The sequence below is a fragment of the Cyprinus carpio genome, chromosome A1, assembly GCF_018340385.1.
Source record: "Cyprinus carpio isolate SPL01 chromosome A1, ASM1834038v1, whole genome shotgun sequence".
In the NCBI taxonomy this organism is placed as follows: Eukaryota; Metazoa; Chordata; class Actinopteri; order Cypriniformes; family Cyprinidae; genus Cyprinus; species Cyprinus carpio.
The window spans coordinates 34,703,214-34,720,298 of record NC_056572.1 but is presented as its reverse complement, the minus strand read 5'-3'; the positions used below and the strand labels follow the sequence as shown (position 1 = coordinate 34,720,298).

General features: G+C 36.5%; 2 protein-coding genes and 1 long non-coding RNA gene across 4 annotated transcripts; 1 reads left to right on the top strand and 2 right to left on the bottom strand.

The window, feature by feature from the left end:
* The first annotated feature begins 4,191 nt into the window (after positions 1-4,191).
* On the top strand, positions 4,192-7,656 carry LOC109047082 (sialoadhesin-like). Its single transcript, XM_042764394.1, has 7 exons — positions 4,192-4,240; positions 5,082-5,153; positions 5,561-5,914; positions 6,093-6,326; positions 6,717-6,977; positions 7,114-7,213; positions 7,422-7,656. Exons 2-7 carry the CDS (start codon positions 5,099-5,101, stop codon positions 7,510-7,512), a joined length of 1,095 nt encoding a protein of 364 aa, XP_042620328.1. The 5' UTR covers positions 4,192-4,240; positions 5,082-5,098; the 3' UTR covers positions 7,513-7,656.
* Positions 7,657-9,133: 1,477 nt separating this feature from the next.
* Positions 9,134-12,812, bottom strand: LOC109103274 (CMRF35-like molecule 7). Of its 2 annotated transcripts, XM_019116688.2 has the most exons (7): positions 12,596-12,812; positions 11,102-11,404; positions 10,485-10,637; positions 10,373-10,411; positions 10,117-10,272; positions 9,960-10,006; positions 9,134-9,835 (listed from the first exon to the last, which is right to left on the bottom strand). In XM_019116688.2, exons 1-7 carry the CDS (start codon positions 12,636-12,638, stop codon positions 9,680-9,682), a joined length of 897 nt encoding a protein of 298 aa, XP_018972233.2. In that variant the 5' UTR covers positions 12,639-12,812; the 3' UTR covers positions 9,134-9,679. The 2 variants fall into 2 exon arrangements, with proteins under 2 accessions (XP_018972233.2, XP_018972369.2); XM_019116824.2 differs by lacking the exon at positions 10,485-10,637 and having other exon boundaries at positions 12,596-12,811.
* Positions 12,813-13,943: 1,131 nt separating this feature from the next.
* Positions 13,944-15,500, bottom strand: LOC109103541. Its single transcript, XR_006160940.1, has 4 exons — positions 15,194-15,500; positions 14,639-14,747; positions 14,508-14,551; positions 13,944-14,341 (listed from the first exon to the last, which is right to left on the bottom strand). It is a non-coding gene; the product is annotated as an uncharacterized LOC109103541 (long non-coding RNA).
* Positions 15,501-17,085: the final 1,585 nt, after the last annotated feature.

Genomic DNA, 17,085 nt, shown 5'->3' with positions numbered 1-17,085 from the left:
CAAGTGTATCGATAATGAATCCCATCACTCCACTCCTGATACCGATACACCATGCCACATCTGTAGCACTCTTTGCTGTACATTGAAATTCCTGCCAAAAACAAGTGCCAGTAAAGAGGTTAAACATTTTCTATTACTGCTATAAATCACAACACTCCACAATGAACAACACTAAAATGAGTGCGTGGGCATTTTAATACGCTTACAAATGGAAAGGAAGACCGTTACAATCATGGCCATCAACATTTCACCTTACATTTAGAATGTACATTTAAATGTTGAATTAATGACGTATGTAAAGAAAATGCAACAAACCTTCTATGACACTGGTCATCGTCACGATTCTGGCTTTTGAACTGATAATCACTGGGTCGCACAATGGAGTAACCTCGGAACATTCAGTGCAGAAGGCTTCAGATGGTGTGAAGCTCAGAGGAAAATTACTTGTGTTTACCACATCGGAGGGAATCACAGCAGGCAGTTTTTTTTTTTTTTTTCATAAATGTATTTAACCATTTGAGATAGATTCTGGCCTTCAGGTGGGTATCGGATTGCTTCCTCTTCCTCAAAACCTTCCACATCGGTGGGTACATGTTGTGTGATGCTGTCCTCCTCCACACTTCTGGTTTTCCGGAAGAGTTCCCGATCAACTTTCTGGGCGGTAATGTCCTTTTTTTTTTTTTTTGGTGTATGTCGTCTCAGAATATGCAGCTTTACATTTCTCCTGTTAAGCGTCAGTCCACAATGAGGACACATGACTGTCTCTCTCTTCTTTCTAATTTGAGGGAGTGGGATGGGGGGTGGTGCAAAGGTGCCAGGATCAGAGACTGGAGGATTTGAAACAGAAGTAGCTGGGGTGATGGTGTCGGAAATGCAGCTACAGAGGGAGGTGGAGGTGGTGCTGCAAATTCTTCTGTCTTGGAGCACTGGGAAACATGCCTTATGTATTGGTCCTCGTGTATTACTGTCTTAAAGACAGTGAAAATGGGCTGTGGTCCTGCACAGTTTATTGCATTTTAAGATGAAGTAACCTGTAGGATTGTAGAAAAAAAAAATAGTTAAAACTGTAGAGTGTACACAGCAAGTTACAAAACACACATAGATAAATAACAACAATATTCTCATCACTTTAGTGGTTACCAAGAAACTACAGCTCATCTTGTCGTTCTTTGAGATTCATATACATATTTAGATTATACAAAATACGTATACATGCATATATGATTTAAAAACACAAAAACCAATCAATATCTAAAGACATGCTCTCACCATACCTCCATGCTCCACTGCATGACTTATGTGGTTCTCTAGGTGAAGTGTAAAAGAGAACTTCTCTTCGGTGGTGAACCCCCCCCCCACATAGAACTGTTCTGGATCGGGTTTGGACTGCAGATGTGGAGGATGCTGTAAAATATGATAAATATTATGTATATTAATAGAGAAGGATACAAAGATTTGCCACGAACAGAGAGTTATCAAGTAAGACATAGTGAAATGATGTGGTTGCTCAAACAAGTTGTTCTGCAAGAGTTGTCAGTGTATATCATTAAATATATTCTGTGTGTTTTGTGTGGGGCCAGTTGAGTACATGTATGTGAGAGAGGTGAAGTGTGTGTGTGTGTGTGTGTGTGTGTGAGAGAGAGAGATCAGTATTACGTGTCGGGGATATAAAAAAAAAAACATGAAGAATGAATCAATGCACCTACATTTAATCAGGATACAGTTAGGAACATTATAGACATTATGAAAGTAAACACAGCAGTGTTGGGAGCCTGTGTGAAGTCAGCCTCGTGTCTTTGTAACTTTACTATGGCTCAAAACAAACCGTAGTAAAAGTTATCGTTGTGCTGTAAGTTTCACTTCATGTATAGGGCTGTGCAAAAAATCGAATGCGATTTTCATGCGCATCTCATCAGTAAAGACGCTCCTGTAATTAGTAGTATATCTCCAGCATGTGCGTTCAGATCAGGGTTGCAAGGTTTCCACAACAAATCCTGCCCAGTTGCTTCTCAAAACTAGTCCAAAACTAGCCCAATCGCGTTTCCAGGAGGTTCCCCGATAAAAACTGCATCCCGGGGTTAAAATATACGTTTTTCGGCAGGGTTCCCTTGGTAATATTCACATTTTAGGGGCTAAATATCACGTTATTGGTATTGGGGTCGCTTCAACCCGCAAACACGAAAAAACAACCACAGACTTGGCAACACTGGTTGGCATTTACTACACAGAGCCGTAATTCACTGACAGTCTACACAAACTCGATTTTAAAATCGCAGGCGATTCTTTGTTGATTTTGAAAGCAATTCTGTGTAGCTTGTCGGTAGACCACGGCTCTGTGTAGTAAATGCCGCTCCATCTGAACCAGTGTTGCCAAGTCTGCGGTTGTTTTTCATGTTCGCGGGTTAAAGCGACCCCAATACCAATAACGTGATATTTAGCCCCTAAAATGAGAATTTTAAAGGCAACCATGCCAAAAAACGTATGTTTTAACCCCGGGATGCAAAATTTTTTTCGGGTAACCTAACCTAAATGAAATTCGATTGCTCTAGTTTTGGACTAGTTTTGAGAAGCAACTGGGCAGGATTTGTTGTAAAAACCTGGCAACCCTGATCTGAACGCACGTGCTGGAGATATACTACTAATTACAGGAGCGTCTTTACTGTTGAGATGCGCATGAAAATCGTATTCGATTTTTTGCACAGCCCTAATGTCTAACAAAATATTACGTGTGCTACATTACAATCCTTGATAATTTAATGTATAAATGTTAACATTTTATGTATTAACGTTAAGCAGAGACATACAGTGTAACAAACACTTTTGGAATTACACCGGGCTAAGAACCAAAGAACCAAATTTTTCATTACTTACAGCCATGGCAAATAACTTCTTACTCTTCTGGGCGACTGGCAAACACGGGAAAAAAACAACTTCTTTTTCTTTCTGGCGATTGCAAAACAATATTTCCTTCTTTTACCGATTAAAAACAACACAAACTTCTTCAACCTATCTTCTAGTCTCCTCGACGCTTCTTCCTGTTTGAAATTTAAAGAGTAACTAAACCCTAAACCAACTTTTTTTAGTTAATGATCTGTAAGAATGGGGCTTTATTAGTGCTGTTCATTGATTCGAGTAACTTTTTTGACATTTGAGTATAAAGTGTTTTAATTCTACAATATATGGTGTAAAAACGTCTGAGTGCTGCCCTCTTCAGGTTGAACGGTGGCTACTGCAGTTGATTTTTCCTATTGGATGTTTGGGGTGGTACGTGACGTAAGCGGTGGCAGGTGACGTATGCAGTTTCCATCTCACCACGCCCTTGGTATGAGCTACCACGCCCCTTGGCAGTATAAAACCATCTTGTTCCGTCAAAATCACTGTAGCGGCTCCACCCGCTCAGCCCCACCCTCGGTTCGCCCCCTCTATCTCCGCTGTGCTCTGCCCACTTTTCAGCATTTTTCAAATATTGCCAGTGGTTGGAGTCAGGCTCTGACCAGGGGTTTAGTTACCCTTTAATAAGAACGTGACGTAGACGGATATAGGCGTGCTTTATGATGGCACATCCGGGTGGGCAGGGATGGATGTGTGACGTCTTTGGATGTGGGTGTGGTTTCTGACGTCACTCTTGGATGTGGGCGGAGTTGGATGTCCACCACAGGCTGCTGTACTGTAAACTCAACCACTAGGGGGAGCTGAACCCGCAGAGCGCGTGAGAGCTGGATTTAAAGTGCTGATTGAAAGCGCGCAATTATTATATTTAAAGACCATTTAAAGTAGGTAATTTTAGTGGCCTTTCTGAGAGTGCGAGGATGTTCAACATAAGATCTTATTTTTGATTTATATGTTCAGTTCTTCTCTAGAATATCCCTGAGATACCTTCATCTGATCAACTTTTGGATGTATATCCTTCACTGCTTATGATATCCCACAATTCTGCACTTTTGCAGAGCTGGTAATGGTGGTTGGGGTTGTTTTGTAAAATAAAAAAAAATAAAATAAATAAAAAACCTTTTGAAAGTTGCGTTTGGTGTCAGATTGTAATGTGTGTTTTTGACCAACTCTTTCCACTTTTGATTTGAATTATACAGAGAAATTAACATCATAATATTGAATAACAAGATCTTTTGCATAAAAGGAGGAAGTGTTTTGCCCACTGCCAATTCTGTTTAACACGTCTGTTCTGTCTTCAGCCTCACCATTTGCTCTTTGGGCACCGGAGAAGAAAGCTACTGCGAACAAGGTATGAGGGTTTATTTGATAAAGAGTTTGCAAAATGTAGGGATGTGAAAGAGAAGAAACTGATAGCTTTTGGGACTAAATGTCTGTGTTTATGGGTGGGCTGTTCTAATACCCAAACAGGACCTTAGTGGAACCCCATATGACATCTTTACTGTTTGTCCCCACTGAGGACAAGCCAGATAAATTATGTGATAAAATATTGTTTCTTTAAAAACGCAATGGCATCCAGAAAAAACATCCAGAGGGTAACTGCTTCGAAAACACGAATCACATGATGTTCAGACCAAAAAGGTGTAAAACATCACCATGGGTGCATAAAAGAGGACGATTCTTCATTAAGTTTGATGAATAAGTTCAGGATACACCAATTTATTTTGCAAACTTGTAGGCATTGAGTACTGTAATAAATATGACTTGTTAAGACAAACTCGTAACATACGTGACTAAACCGTTTTAGGTTTAAATATTTTTATTATTAGAAATGTTAGCAGATAGTCACTTGTAATTACACTTTTTTAAATACAAACATATATAACTTACATTTTAACAAATTAACAAATAAACATTCACCCCCTGCTCCACCCAAAAACCGTTTTAACACCTTCATGTCTCTCACAATTTTTTTTTTTTTTTTTACAGATGTTTGTGTCAGTGAGAAGCAGAACTGTTATTTTGTACTACACAAAGGGGATAGCAAACCCTTGCAGCTTTCAAGCTTTATTGCTATTGATTTAACACCAGTAAGAGTCAGAGTATAGGATTATAAATATATGGGATTATTTGATTATATGTAGATGTGATTATTACAGTATACAGCACTTAACTGCAATCTTCTGTATTAGGTCTTTGATGATTGGTGATGAAGGTCAGAATGATGCTTCATTTTCCTCTAATCTTTTTGCTGATGGCCTGTGGTGAGTTATAATTGTTACAGTTATAATTGTGTGTATATGTTATAATTATTATTATTTTATTTTTTTACCATGCATAAAATATCTGAATGCTACAACAGAAACCCTAACCAATTAGAAAGACTTTTATCCACACACCCTACCTTTCAGCACGCTCTAATATTTCAGCAGTGCTCCAGCCCGTAGTTATCCCTGCTTGGAAATCGCTTTAAATTCAGCACCTTTAAAAGGCTGTTGTGTTTAGTTTGCACATTTCTGTGTCAGTGCGGCCATTTCTGCTTTTCTGCAACACCCTTCTGCAGGACAATTTATACTTTTCACGCTGTGCATGTCATCCGTCTAGCAACAAATTATTCATTTTATTCAGCTACAGGTATAAATAACTCAAGATTTGCTTCTTTGTGTTGCAGGAGTTTTTGGAGAAGACTGGAATGTGATTTATGAAAATAAATCAATATGTGCTCCTAAAGGATCCACTGTAAACCTGACATGCACCTACAAATACCCTGAGAAGCTTACATTGACAGATACATTTTGGATAATGTGTGAGAAACAGAACAAACCAGAAGATATCCAAAGTTTAAAAGAATACTCTGAGTATAAAGACAGGGTTGAATACTTTGAAGACAAAGAGAAAAAAAAGGCTGTGCTCAGACTGCACAATGTCACTGAAAATGATGAGAGAGCGTATTGTTTCAGATTAGTAACTAATACTGAAGGACAAAAATGGATTGGTAAAGAAGGAGTTAAACTGGCTGTTTCGGGTAATCCACTTCACTCCTTAATTTCCATAATTTATTTGACAAAAAAAAAAAAAAAAAAAAATAATAATAATAATAATAATAATAATAATGATAATTCTTACAGTAGCTTTATGACTCTCTACTTTTGCCAAATTGTCTTTATTTGTACAAAATATCAGACAGTAGATGTTTTCTCCAGCTCTTCAGGTAAAGGCACCACAGCTGGTGCTGGAGAAACAAACAGTCAATCTGACCTGTGAAACCACATGCAGTCTGACAGACGGATTCATCTGCTACAACAATGGACAGACTTTAACCATCCAGAGCGAAACTCTCCAGCTTCAGTCAGAGCGCAGTGATTCTGGCCATTACAGCTGCGCCGCCAGAGGACATGAACATCTGCCCTCTCCTGCTGTCAGCATCACTGTTATGTGTGAGTAGATATTTAGTCACTCTCTGTCCGTCAAACCAATGGCTGAAAGGTTTTGGCTGGTCAGCATGGCCTCTTCAGCCCTCTGCTGGTTGATGCTGTAACTACACCATCTGACTGCAAAGAGTATCTTTGTTCATTGACAGCCATTCAAAGTTAGTAATGTATTTTGACTTCTTTGTTTTTTTGAAAATAGATGCATGTTGCTTTCTCCAGGTATTAGACTTAGTAGTGTAATCAGGACATGTTGCTGAAGCTGAAGATAGCAAAATGGCTAATTATGCTTACAATAACATTTTAGATCTAGTTCCAAACCTTTGTTTTGTGGCCAATACTGATATCTTGAACTGATTTCTGATCAGTATTGACTCCAAATCATCTGTACACCTCTAGATCACCCACAGAACGTCTCAGTGTCCATCAGTCCATCTGGTGTAATAGTGGAGGGAGATTCAGTGACTCTGAACTGCAGCAGTGATTCAAACCCACCTGCAGAAATCAGCTGGTTTAAGGAGAATCAAAGCTCAGCTGTTGGATCTGGACAGAGTTTCAGCATCTCCAGCTTTAACGCCAGTCACAGTGGACGCTTCTATTGTGAGGCTCAGAATAAACATGGATCTCAGAGATCAGCGTCTGTTTCAGTCACTGTTAAAGGTATTCACTATAAACAGATACTCCTGTACTTGCCTTGTTTAAAGAGTGAAGTCTTCACTCCCTAACTACATCTATCATCCCTATGTGTAAAGACTTTAATAAATATAAACTACATTGTCATTGCCTTTCCACTTAGGTGTTTGGAATATTATGTATATCATTGGTGTATGTGCCACTGTAATTGCAGCTGGATTTGGGCTATTTTTTCTCATCATCATTATCATTATGTACAAAAGGTCAGTGACGTCAGTAAATCCTACCTGAAATTTGTTTTGTATATATTTTCAGTTTTTGGCAGAGAATATTAGAAAATAAATAAAAAAATAAAAAAATAATGTGACATTGTACATTTTTAACTGTATCCATAATGTACTTATAATAATGTACTATAATGTACTATATAATGTAAACTTTGATAAAATATTGCTCATACTTTAACAACAGGAAGAAGATAAAAAATAATGACTCTCAGGACACTGACAACCATTTAAATGGCTCTCAGGACATTGAGCAAAAAAAGGTAAATCAAAGTTAAATACTTAATATTTCACTGGTCATATTTCACAGACAGTAGAGATGTATCTATACAACAACAACAACAACCCCCCCCCCCCCCAAAAAAAAAGCAGAAGAAAATGATATTTTTTGGGGAATGTATTCTCCATCAAAGTAAAAAACTGCAAAAATAATAACGTGGCAGACATCTTTCCAAACAGAAGTTGCTGTTGATCTGTAGTCATTTCATGGGCCTGCATGTGAACTGATACTGTACTGTATGTTGCATATTATGACCCTTTTAAATCAGATGTGGGGAGCTGATTAAAAAAAAAAAAGAAGTTACAAAAGAAGTTTACAAAAGAAGTTAAAATAAATGTTATGCTACACTAACTCTGCTGGAAATGCCTCTGAATCTGGAGATGATGACAAGATACTTTATGCTTCTGTCAAGTGTCGCAAAAAAAAAGACACAAAGAAACCTGAAGAGGATGAGATCCTGTACGCCAGCGTTACAGTTCGCCAACCTGCTACTGAAGCCAAGTGAGATATTATTATTACTGTCTTTATGACCTTGTGTGGCCTTTATTTAAAATAAGAACTCAGTGTACGCAGTGTAGTTCAGTTTCTACAGGCATTACAGCTCTAAAACATCCTCTCAACTTCAGTTGTGTGCTCTGTGTTGATCACATGTTTTCTGTTTACAGATCTACGGTGGGTCAAGAGAATGATTTGTCTGTGATTTACAGCAGCATCAAAATATCTGCTTAACTGTGGGACTGCGTCTTAAAACATATCTAAACCAGACCATAATAAGAAATTATTTTCTTGCTTTATTATTTGCATTTCATTTAATCATGTTTATTTTTTGAGTGTGCATTATTAAGCATCTGCTTTTCCAAATTAGTTAAATGCATTGCACCCCCATGTAAACCAAAGCAAACTAAACAAACAAATCCCACAGAGTGTGGTCCATGTACCATGTAATCATAGGTCCAAGGGAGGCATCTTGTGTCCTGCATATGGTTTGACATTTTGTTTCTCATTCAAGTCGCACTTAAAGCAAAGTATACAAGCTCTTTACTAATTTTTTTTTTGCACAGTAATATACATAAGCTTTTATTTGCCTGTACTTAAATCAACACCAGAGCACTGCAGGAACATGAAGACACATTAGACATTGTGATCATGGTGAGAGTCGAGACACCTGTTCAGCTGTGGGCAAAAATCACCTTTACAGAATGTACTGCCATATTTTATGTGCTAATAAAAAGTTACAAACACTTTACTGATTTCAGAGTCATCCCTTCCATTTAAGACTGCAGTTCACTTCCCATGGGAGTGTAAGTAGTTAAAAAAATATGTAAAAAAAATTGATCGTAAGGATAGTAAGGATGTATTAGGAAGTCATGTTGAGTAACAATGTGCTACACCCAATCAAGGTCTGGATAACTCTCAGGAATGTGCAACTAATATAGTGATGAGTGGATGTTGTACATACAAAACTAATTTTGAATCTTCTTGTTTTAAACTGCTTCAATTCAGTGCATGAGTCTTTAGATTGAACAGCTCTGGCAAAAACATTTTTTTTGTTAGTCAGTTTTATTATCATGACGTGGCAAGTGTAAGAGATACAAGTACAGGTTAAACAGGCGCATTACTTCCATGTGTTATTTATTTGGATGTTTTAGAGAAAACTAAACAGATCTCTATAGAGAAATTTTATCTGTTGTTCAAAATGGTGTGTGAACTGAGTTCAGAGCTTACAACTGTCTGAGCAGGCAAGTCTGATTGACGAAGACTGTTTTTCAACCCCATTTTTAGGTTCACATTTTCAGTGTTTTCACATACTCATATTCTGTTTTTACACTATCCGCAGGCTAGGGATTCATAACAGTTAGTTGTATTTGCTAAATAATTTAATAGCCCTACACATTTGTCCATTTAATATGAAACAACCCATTAGTTTTTCAACCCTTCATTGTTGTTTCACATGCAAACTTTACATGGAAAAGGGATATTTATGTACACAAATAATGGTATGATTATATTGCCAAGTGACATGTTTTTGAATCATGTACTGTACATTTGATTTTTGCCAAGGTGTTTTTGCTATATACTGTTCAGAAATGGTGTTGATGAAACTTGTTTGATGCTTGTCATGCAGAACACGTATTTGAGTTTGAGGATAGTAGATTGTATATTTCCTATAGATTGCCATAGATAGTTTCTTCCTGCGTAGTGTTGAAGTGTATGTTCTGATAGATTGGGTCTGATTGGCTCTCGTCCTTAGACTTGGTACTGGATTTATTTATGGTGGCGTAGGGTCTGTCATCGGGAGCATTCTGATAAACAGCATTAGTCTAAATTAAAGACAGAAAGCATCATTATGTTGCTAATAAACTGTTGAAGTGACTTATAAGTAAGCAGAAGTTGTGTGATTGTGGTAGCTTAGATCTTATAATGAGGTTCCTGTGCTCCACTCACCTCCTCGTTGTGACGGGAATTGTAAATAGATCTTGCAATAACACATCCTGAAATAAAGTAAAGAATACAGATTTTTTAAAAGGAAAATTTGCAACAAATTCGTCTAATATAATTTTTTATTTTTTTTTTGGCATGTAGTATTTAAATGTTCACACACTTGATTTCTTGACTCTCTTTCTGCACTGAAGAACAGTTACCAGTCCAGCTGCACATATGATCACCATGATGGCCAAACCAGCAGCAGCGTAAGGAATATAGTATAAGGGCACTGGAAATATATGGGCAGATGAAGATGAGTTTCTGTGTTCAGCACCTGTATATTATATAGAGACCATTTGGGTCAGACCATTTTTGATTTGCATCACATCATATATGTAGAATATCATTGTATCTATAAAGGAGTTGTAACTCGCCTGCTTTTTCACCAGCTGGACCAGATGCTTTGACAAAACCTCAAAAGGAGGACATAACATCAGTTAACCCTTATGATAGAAATGCAGGCATTAAAATAAGAGGTTTGACTACCTGCTGATGTCAGTGAGAGTGTGCTGTCTTTAGTGGTTGAAGATACGAAAACTAAGTGTCTTTGTATAGTTAAGTGCATTTCAGCGCTTGTCCCAGTTGTTTGTGTTTCCATCGTCCTCTGACGATTTGCTTCCACCATGTTTCCAGTGTTGGCTATTTGTAAGTTTTAGTAAAAGTTCAGACATGTCTGTATTTCTGGGGTCCGCCTAAAGAATAGCTGTATAACACTTCTTATTTTGCCATTTAATAAGAAACAATATGGTAGTACTGCAGCGCTTCATTACTTTGTCTCACAGGCAATATTGCTATTAGGTATATAATATTAATAGTCTGGCAGTGTAATGAAATGCATAAAATTGCTCTTCATTATTACTAGGGATGCACGATAAATATCGGCACGATATTTAATGGGCATCTCATCAGTAAAGCCGGTTCTGTTCAGTTGGATTGCAAAACCACGATCAGCTTGTCAGTGAATTACAGCTCTGTGTAGTAAATGCTGCTCCACGTGAAAGCACACACGTGTAGAGATTTACCACTGATTACAGAACCAGATTTACTGATGAGATGTGCATTAAATATCATTTTGATATTTATCGTGCATCCCTAATTCTTACCTTTAGATACTGTCAGTTTGACTTTCGTAAATGTGTCAAAACCAAATCTGTCCACTCCACACCAGTAAATCCCAGAGTCTGACTCCTGTAGATCAGTGATGTTCACAGTGAAGGTTCCTTCTCCAGAGTCCTTCAGTCTGTATCTTCCTGTAGGTGACTGGTCAGATTTCATTAAAATATCTTTACATGGATCTCTGCAGAAATACTTTATATTGGTTGAAGCCCAGCTGTGGGAGCATGTAATTGTGATGCTTCCTTCACTGTGTCCTTGTCTAGAAATTTCGCCAGTAGTTGAATTAAATTCTGTTAGATGAAATATGTTTGTTAGTGTTTGGGAATTAGCAGGAAATATTGTGTTTGTACCATCAGTTCCTCTTCAAGACTCTTCGGTTTCAGTTATTCATTTGCAAAAGTAATTTACTGTTACACTTACTGTACTTATGGTCTGAAAACTTCACAATAGGAAGTGTGAATGCTTCACAACCACTGTACGTATTTCCTATAAATGTGTAATTTATAGCACAAATGAAAACAGACTGATACAATCAGTGGAGAAATTATTTGGTCAGAGAGGTCTGGCTAACAAACATATTTCTTGACCTTCTGTAAAATCAACTAGAGGTTATATCTGTTTTTTTTTTTTTTTTTTTTTTTTTTTTTTTTTTATGCATTGCTCCATTTGGGTTGTTAACATGCACCCATTAAGTTTTTATCTTGTAAACATTATTATATGGATTGTTTATTAGATCAGTAACATTGATTGCAATGAAGCTTGTTTTAATAATAAAATGTTGTCATGTCCATTCTTGTTGCAAGTATTGTAAAATGATACTTGAAGCAAACAGAAGCAAACAAAAAATATGGTCTCTTCTTTATCCCAGTAAATGCATTCCCATTCAATCATTGTTCAATTTCAGGCACTGAAATTAAACTAAGTGTGTAAAAGTTTGTTAAACTCATTAAAGCACATGATTTAATGAGATGATGACTGGCTGTCTGTTAAATTAAAAAAGATGATTTTTAAGTAAATATTCAGTTTTTCTACTTCAAACTTTTATTTTATTCAATTTGTTACTTGCTGTTTCACAAAGTTACAAATAAATCATACCTGTAGCTGTTTGTGATATTTAATAGCAATTTCTTCCTCACCAAATGTTTTTCAGAGTACTTAATCGCTGTAACATTTTAGCATTTCATCCAGGATTTCACGCTGCATACCATTGGCTATTTAAAAACCTCTTTCAAAATGACCAGTGTGAAATGTTGCTTTACTCCAGTTTAAAAATTAGCCTTAGTTACTGTAATAGCACGATAACCCATAATTATCTGTAACAAGCTTTAATATTACCCTGATGTACATGAGGGTTTTTAAGGCAGAGGTCTGTGGAAAAACTTGCATGCTGTTTATTTATTTATTTGATTTCATCATGCTCAACAACCTGAAAGTTTCTCATAGACACAAGAGTTTCTATCAAACATCTGTAGAGAACTTACCTGACAGAAACATCCAAAGCCAGAGAGCACAGAAGAATTTCATTTTGTATAATGATCCTATTATGTCTAGTCTGTTCCAGTTTTTGTTTTCTATGCTCTGATATTGAATGACTTTTGGCAATGTCAGAGCTTTAAGTAAGTGGTAAAGAAGTAAACATGTATACCTATGCTGTCCTGTGCTCTCACATGCAAGCTGGTTTCTAGACACCCACACACTCATATTCAGAACCTGACCACTTCCTCTTTATTAACTTTTGGTTTGAATGGACTTTCCTCTTTCACACAGGATCAGGGTCCGGTTAGTTCTGCCTGTCATTGCTGATAATGTAAGGTTTTAGGTGTGCAGTGTGATTCTAGGCCCATGTAAAATAATAACCTTTTCAGAGAGAGTCATGTGCTGCCTGTACATTAGTCAGAATGATATTTCAATGGTTCGGAAGAAGTGAGAATATTAAAAGCTGTTCACCAAAGAGTGTAGTTTTTCCTAGAAATGCTACTTTTTCCAACAAATAGTGGTGTAGCATGACAAAATGCCACAGCGCTGTTTTTCAACAGTGTTGTTAATAACGTTGTGTTGCACACACAGCAATAGATTTGAAAAGTGTTATTGTGAATGGGTTTGTTAGGAGGGTTCATAGGAATTAAAATCCTTGCATGGCATTTTTAGGTTGTCATATTACAGCAGAACATTTCAAACTACTGTAACTCGCTTTGATTTTAAAAGAATTACAAAATGTTATTAAAGAGAGCGCAAACCATGTCTTTACCCAAATACACATCAATTAAACTATGATATTGTTGTTTTAGAGCTGTCAGCATTTAATTTGTCATTCACCCGTGCATGCCACATTATCTGTACACAGAGAAAATGTTTTATTTAAATTAATGTCTTTCATTTATGAAGTTTTCATCTCCAGCTTTCTAGTTTGTAGTTAGTGTAAATGTAATTTTAATGCTGTCAACTTAAATGAGATTCCTTTCAAATGCTTTTTTTTTTCTTTTTTTTTTTAAAGCCACATAACATTCACTACCTGCTTCCCTCAGGTGCCTGTGGTCACACTTTCTCTTTCCTTTATATTTTGTTTTTCGTTTGTTGTTCATGTATACATGGTTTTAATCTCTCTGGTTGTCTGCAGAAGATTCCAGGGACTAATTATTGAGTTAAACTTCTTTTCTTTTCTTTTAAACATATGTTTAGAAAGTTTTTTTTGTTCCCTATAAAATTGCCATGTTTACAGTTTTGTGTGTGTGGGTGATGAAAGGAAGTGAGATATCATTAGGTACTTAATAACTTTTATTTGTTTTTTTTTTTAAATGCACTTTTTAACTTGGTAAGCAGTTTAACATTAATAAGCAAGTGGCATAACACACGTAATGCATACACAGAGCAACAATTAAAAAATAGTGCCTTAATATGACTATATTGTAATATGTAAAATATAACACCACATTTGGTATTTTAATCTTAATACTTGATTCTTTTTTTTTTTTTTTAACTTATCTTAATACTTATTCTCTGTACATAATAAACTTGTATTTTACAGGCTTGTTGAATTAAATGTACTTGAGATCTGGGATTGTTAGTCTAGAGACTGGTACTCTGAATATTACTAAATGATTCAGCAATCCGAGATTTCCATATACTTCATTTGATTGGACCGTGCTGAGGTTTAGATTCTGATAGACTGAATCTGACTGGCTTTTCTTGACTTCAGTCTCATCTGTAGATTTCATCTCTGTGCTGTTCTGTGCCAAAACGAAAGCACATTGTTAATGTAGCTGCCAGACCTTTGTAAAATGATGTAAAGATTAAACATTTGACCAGATGTAAAGATGTAAAGATCAGATGTAAAGATGTTTAATTCCTGTTTGTAGACAGTAACTGCCTTGCAGAATCACTGGCATTACTCACCTCTTCAACTTTGTCAGGTGTTGCTGTTGCACAACATAAGAAAACTGTGAAAAGAGATAAGAGTATTGGCTTATTTTTTAATGCAAATCAGGCATTAAGTTTTGATATTTAGCACAGTCATGTGCACATACTTTCTGATGTCTTGACTCTGTTTCTGCTCTGATGAACAGTGTCCAATCCAACTAAAAATAATATCGCTGCTATGACCAGACCACCCACAGCATATTGTGTGTGCAGACACTGAGGAAGTGAGAGAGAGACAATTGTTGTAAAAAAATGGTCTGCTTTAAAATTATTCAAAGGCATCAAACAAATATAAATCAGTGGTTATCGAGTCCTAGAGTAACCCATCATTGAAAATGTGGATGTTTCCTTTGCCTACACAGTTAAATTCATGGAACCTTTTTTAATCAGTGAATGAGGCGAATGCATTTAAAATAAAGTGCTGGGATACTCTATGAATGGTTAAAACCTAGTCAACTGGTTTTAGATCAGTGTTTCTCAGCTCAGAACCAACAGAGCTGTTTTAGATGTCTTAAAGAACCTGATTCAACCTTATTTTTAGTGAGTTAAATGAGGCATCTGAAACATTTTTGGAGGCAGATGCCATTCTGGTTCATTTTAGCCTTGCCAAAGGATGCTAAATGTGTACCGGACATGGTTTAAAATAAGGCTGAAGTTGTTACCTGTTACTGAATTTGAGGACACCAGGACTTGACTCTCTGGAGGTTAGGCTTGGTGTGGTAGACAGAGATTCTGAATGTGCTACTGGTGTAGTGGTGTGCAAATCCAGGCATGTTTGTGTTTCTTTGTATGGTTGTGTGGATGTGGTGATGCTTTCATTTGGATCTACTGTATGTGTGAGAAAAGAAAATACCATCAAGGAAAAAAAAAAGAGAACTACATCTACAACTAGAAAAACTGTCATTCTTACCTTTAGATACTGTCAGAGTGACTTTATCATATGTGTCTCTTATGGGTCTCTCTTCACTCCACACCAGTAAATGCCAGAGTCTGACTCCTGTAGATCAGTGATGTTCACAGTGGAGGAGCCGTTTCCCAAATCATCCAGTCTGTATCTCCCATTAAGTGATTGATCAGATGAGACCCGAACACTAGTTTTTATATGTGCATGGATCTCTGCAGAAATACTTGAGGTTTTTTTTTTTAATGCCCTTTTATGGGAAAATGTAATTATGACATGTTTTCTACTGCATCCATGTGTATAAATCTCTCGGGTGATTGCTATCCCAAATCCTGTTGGATGTTATAAAAAAAGAGTAAAAGTTCTTTTTTTAAAAAATGCAGTATTTCACGCAAATTCACTTCAGTTCAGTATCAAATTGAGTGATGGCTTAATACAGATGAATATGTTGTGCCACTGTAGATATTGTCCCGTAAGAACACGATTTGTTAAAGAAACGTAATCTGGCAACTTAAAAGAAGGATGCCTCAAAAGTATAATTCACCCAAAAATGAAAATAGCAAATTTTTACTCACCCCCATGTTGTCCCAAACCTGAATACATCTCTCTTGTTTGACACAAAAAATTATTTTGAAAAATGAAAAGTCAGTGGGGTCTAATCTTGTTTTCAAACGCATTTTCCCAAAATTGAACCATTTTTCAAAATATCTCTTGTATTGAGCAGTTGTACAGTTTGAGAAACATGAGGGACAGCGAATTAAGACAATTTGAATTTTTGCGTGAATTATCTCTTTAAAAAGAGGAGAGGCTCACAAGCTAAAATATTTCCTCCCACTGTTAACTGACTGCTATGAATATGGAGAGAACTGACCTGACAGAAAGATCAAGAGCCAAACAACACAGAATAACTTCATTTTGAGCAGTAATCCTGTTGTGTGTGATCTCTTTGCTGCTTTAACAGAGAAGCCTTTAAGTCTCCAGATAATGGAGATAGAGAGGCATGTTTGTGTTTTCATAGACTTGAAATACCACAGATGTTTGCAGAGTTCAAGGACCACTTCCTTTGTGTGCTTGATGTTTTTCATTGGTCTGAGCTGTAATGTTTCTGTCTCTATGGGCTGATATGTCAGCACACTGAAAAACAATCTGAAAACGTTTTGTTTTAGGACATTACAACACCCTGTATTTGACATTAATGGTTCTTGCTTCAAGACAGACAGTGGCCACTGGCCAGTGGCGAGCTAATTTTGCACTTAGCACTAATGTTTGGTGAAAAAAAAAGGTATATTTTGAGATGGGCCATCTGTCTAGAAGCGTAATTATTATTTACTGCATATTATTCTGGTAGAGGTAAAATGATTTCAACATAAATTATACAGCAGCTTTAAAGATGACATTGAGAAATACACAACACAATACTACTTGGTTAATGCATGTAAATAAAGGAATTATTTGAAAAAACACAGTAGAGACTATGATTATGAAGTTTTATTTTATTGCCATAATGGTATTATTTTCATATTGATATGAGTAGTAACGTGAGATACAACAAACAGCTATGCAAAATATGATTCTACAAAATAAAGTCAGGAGCAGAAATTGTCTTCAAATGGAACAACAAATGTATATATACAAAAAGGTAAAAGGAAAGAA

Coding starts and splice junctions, on each gene's coding strand:
- LOC109103274 (XM_019116688.2), bottom strand. CDS start 12,638: ATGAAATTCTTCTGTGCTCTCTGGCTTTGGATGTTTCTGTCAG. Junction 10,412..10,484: donor ACTCTCACTGACATCAGCAG/GTAGTCAAACCT, acceptor CCTCCTTTTGAG/GTTTTGTCAAAGCATCTGGT. Junction 9,836..9,959: donor ATTCCCGTCACAACGAGGAG/GTGAGTGGAGCA, acceptor TCTTTAATTTAG/ACTAATGCTGTTTATCAGAA.
- LOC109047082 (XM_042764394.1), top strand. CDS start 5,099: ATGAAGGTCAGAATGATGCTTCATTTTCCTCTAATCTTTTTGCTGATG. Junction 6,327..6,716: donor TGTCAGCATCACTGTTATGT/GTGAGTAGATAT, acceptor GTACACCTCTAG/ATCACCCACAGAACGTCTCA. Junction 7,214..7,421: donor ATTATCATTATGTACAAAAG/GTCAGTGACGTC, acceptor CTTTAACAACAG/GAAGAAGATAAAAAATAATG.